At 40.2% G+C, this 12,241-nt stretch overlaps 1 protein-coding gene across 2 annotated transcripts in view; it reads right to left on the bottom strand.

The window, feature by feature from the left end:
* LOC115113490 (diacylglycerol kinase zeta) overlaps nt 1–11,819 on the bottom strand; it is a 142,255-nt gene extending 130,436 nt beyond the window's left edge. The window contains exons 1-2 of one of the 2 annotated variants that reach the window (XM_029641234.2): nt 11,689–11,819; nt 11,265–11,577 (exon numbers count right to left, since the gene is read on the bottom strand). In XM_029641234.2, the coding sequence (XP_029497094.1) occupies nt 11,265–11,539 (275 nt within the window). In that variant the 5' untranslated portion in view covers nt 11,540–11,577; nt 11,689–11,819. The remainder of the gene's footprint in view (nt 1–11,264; nt 11,578–11,688) is intronic. The other variant, XM_029641236.2, reaches the window with a different exon arrangement.
* Between the last annotated feature and the right edge of the window lie 422 nt (nt 11,820–12,241).

Below are 12,241 nucleotides of genomic sequence, written 5' to 3' on the forward strand. Positions count from 1 at the left end.
AAAATGACTTAAATGTAAATGTAAAGTCTGCACCGGTTGTATTCGGCGCATATGAAAAATAATTTGATTTGATCAATTTGATTGTATGGTGCATTGATTTCTTAGGCGCGCCATGACAACCAGACATCCTGTCATCGTCAGCTGTCATTTCCTTTTCAAAATGGTAGGAATCGACTTTTTCCTTTTCTCTTATGTTTGTGTGTTTGTGTGTGCATGTCTGTATCTGTGTGCGTTTCTGTGTGCATGTCTGGATCTGTGTGCGTTTCTGTGTGCATGTCTGTATCTGTGTGCATGTCTGTATCGGTGTGCATGCCTGTCTCAGTGTGTGTTTGTGTGCATGTCTGTATCTGTGTGTGTTTCTGTGTGTGCGCGCGTGGGAGTGTAGGTGTGTTTGTGTAGCCTATCCTTCAAAGAAAAGATAACGTTATTTCCTCCCAATTTAATTCCCTGGTTAAGGTAATTACGGGTCCTCCTAAGATGGGAGAGGAAACATAATTATCAACAACAGTGGCGAGAGAAGAGTGCCCCTTCTCAGCTGTTGCCGAGAGCTACAGTATTTGAGTGGGTAACAGGTGTGCTATCGCTTTATTAGCTGGGTGGTCTGCCATATGTGACAATGGCTTCAAATGAAATCCCGAGTTCAAGAACAGCTGCACTCAAATGTTTAAAAAATAAAATAAAATAAAAAGACGTTACCTACATTTCATCTTTTTATTTTTGGCCAGGCAGGCTAACGCGTTTTCCGGCAGTTATGTCTTCAGAGCATCCATTATGCATCTGATGAAGGCATAACTGTGGAAACGCATTAGCTTGCCCGGCCTAATTTGTATTTATTTTTTTTAAAGGTCAAATGAGGCGACTGTCACGCCCTGACCTTAGAATGCCCACCCAAATCGCACCCTGACCAAACCAAAATAGAGACATAAAAAGCTCTCTATGTTCTTTTTTCTATGTTTTTGTATTTCTTTGTTTTGGCCGGGTATGGTTCTCAATCAGGGACAGCTGTCTATTGTTGTCTCTAATTGGGAACCATACTTAGGTAGCTTTTTCCGGGTAGTTGTTTTCTGTTTAGTGTTCTTCACCTGACAGGACTGATTTGTGTATTCACTTTGTTATTTTTGTTGAAGTGTTCAGTTCAATAAAAGTCATGAACACTCACCACGCTGCGGTTTTGGTCCGATTCCTCCTCATCCGACGACGACACCCGTTACAGCGACGTAGTTTTGTCCTCTTTAAAAACATTTTGGAGTGCTGCCGTTTCCCAATGGTTCTTGATTTCATTTGAAACTGCAGTATTTTACTTGCAAACTTGAAATGGGAAGAGATATTCCGATAGAAGGGATATTGGATTCACCAGATCCAGGTAGGATTGCTAGAGAAGTGGAAGATCTAAACAAATTGTATGGCGCGTTCATTTTCACATATCATTGCTCTCCTTGACTTCATATGTCAGCGAGTTCAAAACAAAAACATACTACATTAACCGCCCGGCATTTTAAAAACACACATAATAAATAGCTTTATTTGAAATATTAGTAATGAAGTAGGTCTGGGAGCGGCTGGCCTGAATACTCTCACATGCCAACCTATCTAGTCCACAGCAAACAGAGATCTGGCCTGAGTGGAGTCATTCATGATGAGGTTCAGAGTTTCATACCAGCTGTTGCCCAATGTTCTCAAATAACTTTTGTTTCCATAGAGCAGTGTTTCTCAACCTTAGTCCTTGACTACCCCCAACAGTACACATTTTTTTATTGTAACCCTGGACAAGCACACCTGATTCAACTCGTCAACTAATCATCAAGCCCGCAATGAGTTGAATGTTTGTCGAGGGCTACAACGAAACTGTGTGCTGATGGGGGTGCTCGAGGACCAGGGTTGGGAAACACTGCCATAGAGCAGGTATTGATTTTGAGGTTGAACAGACACAATGGCCTGTTTAGCCTCTGTAGAGAGGAAAATACATTATTAACTGGTCCTTTATGGCTGCAGACACTTCCTGGAAAACCAGATTACTTGACTGTGAGAAATAATAAATGACTCCCACAGACAAGGCAGTCTTTGTAGAATCAGACAATTCAGAACCCTGGGGTCACTTAGAAATGTCCTTGTTTTTTTAAAGAAATGCAAATTTTTTTGACCATTAAAATAACATCAAATTGGTCAGAAATAAAGAAGGCCAGCATCCCGGAGTCGCCTCTTCACTGTTGACGTTGAGACTGTTTTTGCGAGTACTATTTAATGAAGCTGCCAGTTGAGGACTTTTGAGGCATCTGTTTCTCAAGCTAGACACTAATGTACTTGTCCTCTTGCTCAGTTGTGCACCGGGGCCTCCCACTCCTTTCTATTCTTGTTAGAGCCAGTTTGCTCTGTTCTATGAAGAGAGTAGTACAGCGTTGTGCGAGATCTTCAGTTTCTTGGCAATTTCTCGCAAGGAACAGCGTTCATTTCTCAGAACAAGAATAGACTGACGTGTTTCAGAAGAAAGGTATTTGTTTCTGGCCATTTTGAGCCTGTAATTGAACCCACAAAAAAGGGGGTAATAAAAAATAATATCTATTTTTTATATGTATTTTATCAGGATAACAATTTTCAGCTGTTGCAAAAGGGTTTTCTAATGATCAATTAGCCTTTTAAAATTATAAACTTGGATTAGCTACCACAACGTGCCATTGGAACACAGGAGTGATAGTTGCTGATAATGGGCCTATGTACACCTATGTAGATATTCCTTTTTTTACTTTTCTTTTTTTTAATCAGCTGTTTCCAGCTACAGTAGTCATTTACAACACTGTATTTCTGATCATTTTGATGTTATTTTAAAATGAACAAAAAAAACGTGTGCTTTTCTTCCAAAAACAATGACATTTCTAAGTGGCCCCAAACTCTTGACCGGTAGTGAACATACCTGTCTAGCCCACACATTTTTCTGACACACACAAAATACACATTTATGTATTTCTTTACAGTTCTTTTTTTAAAGTGGAAATGCACCCTGTTAGTAACTGAGTGCAACGCAATAAATCACAAGAAATTAGGTAAATGGGGGTATTTACAAATAACTGGAGAGGAGGGTCTACGGGCAGCATCCATTAGTGTCATTGGTCGATGTTGAGTCCAGACGAGACAGTTAGTTCCCTTCATTAGACGGGCTGTATCCTTGCATCTCCCTCAATCAAACCACAAACAACCTTAATCAGAGTGTCAATAGAGCCATAAGGACCTGCCTTATAGGCATATGACCCATGGCACAGAGACAGAGGACCTAACATGAGCTGAAATTAGCATTGTCTGTTTATTCAGTGTATATACAGCATGTTAAATTTGATTTTGCATCAACACAGAGTGACCCAATGTCAATGACAGGATGACAAGTTCCTTCATCTTTCTAACATGCAAAAGACTCAGGACAGGAGTACAAAGGGTATTATCCATATTTCAGGAGAGGCCTGGTGACTTTAAGGTCATTATGCATTTCAATAGGCCGTGTGGTGCACGTCGTCGTGCAGGCTTTATAATCAATGTGATTTTGTTTCACTTGAATCTCCATCTGTATACATGGTTATATAATCTTTGACTCACGCATGGCCACTCGAAAAGCCAGCGGAGGTTGTGATATATGAGCACGAGACTCACATCCTTTTTGAAAATATAGATTGCTATTATTGTCTGTGCATATCATGAAAGAAGATAATCCCAGGCGTAGCTCATAGAAGGGCTAACGCCCAGGTGGTGCAACAGGTATAATGTTTTGGTGAGGCGTAAAGCACATTTTACGTTGGATGTAGAGTTTACGACCCACTTACAACAAACTAGTGGAACAGGCTTGATGTTTTGATCTGATCTAAAGCTCAGGATAAGCTCAACCTTATCCTGAAAACCAGAAACAACATTCTGTGATGAAATGGAATTAAAAATCTCTACTTTAATCTGTTGCTCCCATTTCTCCACAAAAAAAATCCAAACAATCCGTAGTTTATTTGCATATACAGTAAGAGATCACCAAAGCTCTCGTCCAACAGACAATATAGTATGCCACAGGTTTAGTTTCAAATGGAAGGGATCAATTTGTAACCTCTGTCATCCTTTACCCTTACTTACACTGCATGGCACCATTTATTTACCAGGTTAATCCCATTGAGATTAAATAGAAAGAAACCTATTTGTCTGGTGGCCTAGAAACTAGGTCTAATTCATCCTAGTTTAAAGAGTTTGAGGAAACCTGGGACTTAAATTTAGCTGCCATTCGTGGATTTGTTCATTTTCTAACATTTTGATTTCACCCAGTTTTAATCTGCTGGACAGAAGAGCACGCACCTGTCTGTGTCCTTGAGCATACCCCAAATAACAAACAAGGACAATTGAGCATTCAGACAGCGGAATGCTTGGTGATCCAAATGATCAGGACTGTTACTATAAATCAGGGTTTGGAACAGATTACTTTCCAATCGTTTCGTTCTGAACAGAACCATTTTTCTCCCACCATTCCACTGTTCCGACCAGCAAAATAAAGTTCTGAACCGGTTCGAACCCCCAAAAAAGTAATGGTTTATATCGTTCCTTTCTAAACCTCTGAAATATCTATTTTTTTAACACTTGGCTCGACATTAAATTACTTCAGTTGACTACATGCATTGGACAGACAAGTGTAGCTGAAATGAGAGTGGGTGGAGGAGGCTTGGCTTGAAGCGCTGGGCATCTTGTTGTTATGACATGCATTATCTGAATTAGGCCCACAGAATTATACCTAAGGAGGCACGGCTTCTATGAAGGAACTTTTAATGTCTTTGAACTTTAGAAAGTTGGCTTAACGTTGGACCAGAGCTAGCTAGCTAACAAGCTTGCGTGTGCAGAGCTGCACCAGAATTCAAATAAAAAAAATTAAAAGCTAACGTTGTTGCTCAGAACATGAGAACATTTGAAAGTTGGTGGTTCCTTTTAACATGAGACTTCAATATTCCAAGGTAAGAGGTTTAACGTTGTAGTTATAGTATTTATAGGGCGATTTCTCTCTATACCATTTGAATTTCATATACCTTTGAATATTGGATGTTCTTATAGGCACTATAGTATTGCCCCTACCTCGAACCAGGAACACATCGACAACAGCCACACTTGAAGCAGCGTTACCCATCGCTCCACAAAAGCTGTGGCCCTTGCAGAGCAAGGGGAATAACTACTCCAAGTCTCTCAGAGCGAGTGACGTTTGAAAAGCTATTAGCGCACACCCAGCTAACTAGCCATCCATTTCACATCGGTTACACCAGCCATTAGGCTGATAGGCTTGAAGTCATAAACAGCGCTGTGCTTGCAAAGAGCTGCTGGCAAAATGCACGAAATGCTGTTTGAATGAATGCTTACGAGCCTGCTGCTGCCTACCATCGCTCAGTCAGACTGCTCTATCAAATCATAGACTTAATTATAACATAATAACACACAGAAATATGAGCCTTTAGTCATTAATATGGTCGAATCCGGAAACTATCATTTTGAAAACAAAACGTTTATTATTTCAGTGAAATTCGGAACCGTTCGGTATTTTATCTAACGGGTGGCATCCCTAAGTCTAAATATTCTTGTTACATTGCACAACCTTCAATGTTATGTCATAATTACGTAAAATTCTGGCAAATTAGTTCGCAACGAGCCAGGCTGCCCAAACTGTTGCATATACCCTGACTCTGCGTGCAATGAACGCAAGAGAAATCACACAATTTCACCTGGTTAATATTGCCTGCTAACCTGGATTTCTTTAGCTAAATATGCAGGTTTAAAAATATATACTTCTGTGTATTGATTTTAAGAAAGGCATTGGTGTTTATGGTTAGGTACAGTTGTCCAACGATTGCGCTTTTGTTAAATCATCCCCCAGCGTTGCATCGATTATATGCAACGCAGGACACTCTAGATAAACGAGTAATATCATCAACCATGTGTAGTTATAACTAGTGATTATGATTGATTGATTGTTTTTTAAAAGATAAGTTTAATGCTAGCTAGCAACTTACCTTGGCTTCTACTGCATTCGCGTAACAGGCAGGCTCCTCGTGGAGTGCAATGAAAGGCAGGTGGTTAGAGCTGGTTAGCTGTAAGGTTGCAAGATTGGTTCCCCTGAGCTGACAAGGTGAAAATCTGTGGTTCTGCCCCTGAACAAGGCAGTTAGGTAGGCCGTCATTTAAAATAAGAATGTGTTCTTTAACTGACTTGGCTAGTTAAATAAAAAGGTATAAAAAAATATATACTTTTTTTGTTTGTTTATCAGCAAAACCGGCGCCCAAAAATACCGATTTCCGATTGTTATGAAAACTTGAAATCGGCCATTCCGATTAATCGGTCGACCTCTACTACACACGCACTGGCAAATACTTTCAGCTGGCAGGCAGACACTAAAATATGTTTCCGAGTGACAGAGTGAGGGCTTTGCATAGGCGCTTTGTTATGGTTTTTTTGTGGGACTGGGGGAAAAAATGCCAGGAACCTAAAATAACGGTATTAACCGGTTCCCATGCTTTTAAAAGAACGGTTCTGTTCCGATTTTCAGTTCTGTTCCCTGAACCGGTTCCAACCCCTGCTATAAATAGAAACACAATCTGAAACACCATCTGGACAGCATTAAAAGTGTTTCCTTTAGTTACATAGTATAACAATAGGACAGACCTAGTGACAAATCCTTCACCTTAGGTTGAGCAATACAGTGAGCTCCTGTGAGAAAGTAACTGTGTCAAGTAATTAACAAAAAAAACAGCGCAAACTAGAATGCTACTTGGCCCTAAAAAGAGAGTACACAGTGGCAGAAGACCTGACCACTGTGACTGACCCAGACTTAAGGAAAGCTTTGACTATGAACAGACTCAGTGAGCATAGCCTTGCTATTGAGAAAGGCCGCCGTAGGCAGACCTGCCTCTCAAGAGAAGACAGGCTATGTGCACACTACCCACAAAATGAGGAGGAAACTGAGCTGCACTTCCTAACCTCCTGCCAAATGTATGACAATATTAGAGACACATATTTTCCTCAGATTACACAGATCCACAAAGAATTCAAAAACAACCTGGATTTTGATAAACTCCCATATCTACTGGGTGAAATGCCGCAGTGTGTCATCACAGCAGCAAGATTTGTGACCTGTTGTCACAAGGAAAGGGCAACCAGTGAAGAACAAACACCATTGTAAAAACAATCCATATTTAGGTTTATTTATTTTCCCCTTTGTCCATTCACATCGTTACAACACTGTATATATATTAGAGGTCGACTGATTATGATTTTTCAACGCCGATACCGATACCGATTATTGGAGGACCAAAAAAAGCCAATACCGATTAATCGGACGATTAAAAAAAATATATAATAAAAAAATTATGTATTTGTAATAATGACAATTACAACAATACTGAATGAACACTTATTTTAACTTAATATAATACATCAATAAAAATACATTTAGCCACAAATAAATAATGAAACATGTTCAATTTGGTTTAAATAATGCAAAACAAAGTGTTGGAGAAGAAAGTAAAAATGCAAGATATGCTATGTAAGAAAGCTAACGTTTCAGTACCTTGCTCAGAACATATGAAAGCTGGTGGTTCCTTTTAACATGAGTCTTCAATATTCCCAGGTAAATTTTAGGTTGTAGTTATTATAGGAATTATAGGACTATTTCCCGCTATACCATTTGTATTTCATTAACCTTTGACTATTGGATGTTCTTATAGGCACTTTAGTATTGCCAGTGTAACAGTATAGCTTCCGTCCCTCTCCTCGCTCCTCCCTTGGCTCGAACCAGCAACACAACGACAACAGCCATCATAGAAGCAGTGTTACCCATGCAGAGCAAGGGGAACAACTACTAGAAGGCTCAGAGTGAGTGACGTTTGAAATGCTATTAGCTCGCGCTAACTAGCTAGCCATTTCACATCGGTTACACCAGCTAATCTCGGGAGTTGATAGGCTTGAAGTCATAAACAGCACAATGCTTGACGCACAACGAAGAGCTACTGGCAAAATGCACGAAAGTGCTGTTTGAATGAATGTTTACACGCCTGCTTCTGCCTACCACCGGTCAGTCAGATACTTAGATACTTGTATGCTCAGTCAGATATGCAACGCAGGACACGCTAGATAATATCTAGTAATATCATCAACCATGTGTAGTTAACTAGTGATTATGATTGATTGTTTTTTATAATATAAGTTTAGTGCTAGCTAGCAACTTACCTTGGCTTACTGCATTCGCGTAACAGGCAGTCTCCTTCTGGAGTGCAACGAGAGAGAGGCAGGTCATTATTGCGTTGGACTAGTTAACTGTAAGGTTGCAAGATTGGATCCCCCGAGCTGACAAGGTGAAAATCTGTCGTTCTGCCCTGAACAAGGCAGTTAACCCACCGTTCCTAGGCCGTCATTGAAAATAAGGATGTGTTCTTAACTGACTTACCTAGTTAAATAAAGGTATAAAAATAAAAATATATATTTATTTTCTTAATAAAAAAATAATTAAATTAAAAAAGATCGGCAAATCGGCGCCCAAAAATACCGATTTCCCATTATGAAAACTTATGAAATCGGCCCTAATTAATCGGTCAACCTCTAATATATATATATATAATATTAATTCTTTTAGAACTTCTGTGAGTGTGATGTTTACTGTTCATTTTTCTTGTTTATTTCACTTTTGATTATCTACTTCAATTGCTTTGGCAATGTTAACATATATTTCTCATGCCAATAAAGCTCTTGAATTGAATTGAGAGTTCTCTAGTGCTTGAAATTTACGACCGGGAGTGGAGGTGTCAAAACCCCCACCGTTCCCTCCTCCCCCCTTTGCGTGTGGGAAAGGGTCTGGTGATTGTCAGCTATTGCCAAGCTGATCTGACCCATTGTGATCCTCACATGTAGTCATGACATTTCTATTGGGCACAAAATAATCTGAAACACAACCAAAACAAACAGCAAATGTATCTAACAAATGTGTAGAGTCTCTATCTTGATGTAATCATTGTGTGCTATGAATACGGGGCCAAATACTTAACTTGTACCTACTTTAATACACATAAGTGAATTTGTCCCAATACTTTTGGTCCCCTAAAATGGGGGGACTATGACCAAAAAGTGCTGTGATTTCTAAACGGTTGACTGGATATGGATGAAAATATCCTCAAATTAAAGCTGACAGTCTGCTAGTTAGCCCCATAATATTTGTATCATTTAAAATCCAAAGTGCTGGAGTACAGATTCAAAACAACAGAGATCATTGTGTATTTATCACACATTTCTGATTTTCACAAAATCTACAATTTCATCCAAACAAAAAAGGTAGTTATCATTACTATGCAATTATACAACATCTCTTTTTTTTAATGGATGCACATAACATTTCACAATAACTCATCTCCTAAACGGTCAACATTTACCCCCTGCTGCAGGTGCTGTTTGGTCTTTAATAACATCTGAATCACACGTGAGACCACTACCCCAGGCCTTGTTGTTGGAGTCACTGTATTGACGCTGTTAGTCACAGACACAGAGGAAAGCGATGGGTAATCTATGTTAATGTAGCCAAACTGACATGGCCTCAGCCTCACTCATTGCCAGGCCAGCCTTAACCATCCAGCATCATCAGGCCTCTATGGACCAACCAGTCAGCCAGTAGATGCAGCCAGCCCAGAATTCTGCTCACTAAGCAGAGTAAGTGCCTCTTATTTACAATGCAAAAAAACTCCTGATCCTTTGCTGCTGCTGCTGCTGCTGCTCATCCTGTTACATAAGAGCCACAAATGCATCACAGCATCCGCTGGCAGTGGCAGACTCTCAATAACCAACACCCAGTGACTAGAGTCACATCATTCTACACAGCCCGCACAGAAAAATAGTCCCTCAAAATCTTACATAAAATGAGTCAGTCAGGGGCACAGACAATTGCACCATCCTCTCTCAAGCTAGAAACAGTTGGGATTATGGAGGAAAAACTGCACTACCGCTGTCATTGCAAACCAAATATTTTGAATTAAGTGGTCTGGTGGATGTTATACAAAGACAGGTTTTACAGTTATGCTGTATATCAGTCAAAATCCTTCTGTACACCAAATCCTATACTGTAGCCAAATCCTTTTTTTCCCAGTGAAGTAACACTCGCACTTGACTTTCCCCCCCATCTCCCCTTACCACTGACTTTGCTGATAGCTACTTTATTGAGGGAAAATGTACTTACTATGACTGAGATATGTGATTGTCCAACCTAGCCATTTTTAAGATGAATGCACTCACTAGAAATACACTAACGCTGGAAAAGAGCATCTGTTAAATGACTCAAATGTAACCGAGTGTGGTAGTAATGTCTGTGTGAATGCTTAATAAAACGTGTCCAAGGTTCATGTGTAAGGGGTCATGGTCAAAGGTCATTCTGTGCATCACTTCCTCCTGACAGAAGACTGTTAGCAGGCAAATTGCTCACTCTGTCATGTCATTTACTTGCACAGCACACTGAGTTGCAACAAACAGGGTCAGGAAGCCAACAGTAGCCTGAGGGCAGCCAGTCAAATATATAATACTACAAACCATTTGATATAGCCCGGATTCCAATAAGAAGCAAGATTGTTAGTCCTAAAAGTCTGAGATTTTGAAGGATAGAGTATTTCATCCAAAAGCTTGTAAATTAACGGAGTCTATACTGTATCTCAACCGGCTGTGATTGGGAGTCCCATAGGGCGGCGCACAATTGGCCCAGCGTCGTCCGGGTTTGGCGTCATGGTAAATAAGAATTTGTTCTTAACTGACTTGCTTAGTTAAATAACGGTTCAATTCAAATTCACTGTTATGACTGAGGAGGACACAGAAGTATGTTGTTTTCTTGACATCCCCCATTGCTGACATGAACGAGCATGTATTTACTATACTCCAAAGGACATTAGCAGGTGCTTTTAGTAAGAATGATATCCACCACTGTGGTAACTGAACATTAGGATGGCCTTGCTGACAGATGTGAAATTGCTATAATGCTATTAAAATGCTGTAGTGGATCACGTAGCCTAATGATAAATTCATTGTAGGCCTATCTATTAGATGAAGAACCATATTGCAATGGGGTGTCAGCTCACATGTTGTCTTGCCTACAAATAATTGACAGTAGCTACCAGGTGAGATAGTTATGGCTGCAGGTGATGTTGACTTTTTCAAGTTGCACATTTTAGACAACTTCAGACATTTGGTAGCCAACTGAAGTAGTTATATGAAATATTGTGGGGGATAAATTCAAAATGTACTACCTGTATGATACCTGCTTCCTAATAGCGAGGTGTAAGAAGTCGTTATCCAACTGCTCCACTGTCAATGCCCCCGCACCTTCCAACCGAGTTGACACTTTTCCTTGTACTTCTCCCGGCTTGAAGACTGGACCAGGTGACACCATTTCGGGCAGGAAAACGTCCTCCTCCTCAGCCCGTTCTTCTATGGTTGGTGGCACCAGTGTCGACGTGGGTGAATCCGTAGAGCTATGGATGATAGGGGTTACACGGTCCCCGGTATCCGGTGCATCAGCCATCGATACCGTGCTGTGGATCAACTGTGAAGTGCTGCAACCTAAAATAAAGTAGTTTGTGTTCAACACTGGAAGTCCAAAGCAAAACTATGACTCGTCTTGCAATGTGACAAATATGCTTACAGATACTGACTTTGTTCAGCAGAATTTACCTGGTTATAGTCGCCGGTATTCACGCGAAGACGGAAATCCTGTGGCCGTAGGTTTCACGGGGGTCGTTTTACCACAGCCACAAAGTCATAAACCCCGCCTATTTCTACAGTTTATCTTCTTAAAAATGGATGTTAAAGCTAACCTTAACCACACCGCTATGCGTATGCCTAACCTTACAAAAAAAACTATTTTTGTTATACTATGAATTATTACGATATAGCCAATTGTGACTTTGTGGTTGTATTAACAAGTAGAAACCGGTTGTACAGCTGTGCGGCTCGCTCCAGTTCTCTCCTCTCTCTGATCTCTGCGCGTAACCACACGTGGGGTAATATTAGCGCAAACAACAGTAGTGGAATCGGCGTTTAACCTTCAAAAATAAATGTCCCCGATTGAAACTGATGCAAAGGGATGAAAGTAGTGGAATCATGACACACGTGTACAAATTAATGCAAAAAAAAGTTGGAGTGTTGTTTTATAGATTTGACAAAAGACAAAATCGCACTATTTGAAATCGCAACGTGAATGTATAGACAATAGACTGGCTGGGAA

The sequence above is a fragment of the Oncorhynchus nerka genome, linkage group LG28 (genome assembly GCF_034236695.1).
Source record: "Oncorhynchus nerka isolate Pitt River linkage group LG28, Oner_Uvic_2.0, whole genome shotgun sequence".
NCBI classification, from domain to species: domain Eukaryota; kingdom Metazoa; phylum Chordata; class Actinopteri; order Salmoniformes; family Salmonidae; genus Oncorhynchus; species Oncorhynchus nerka.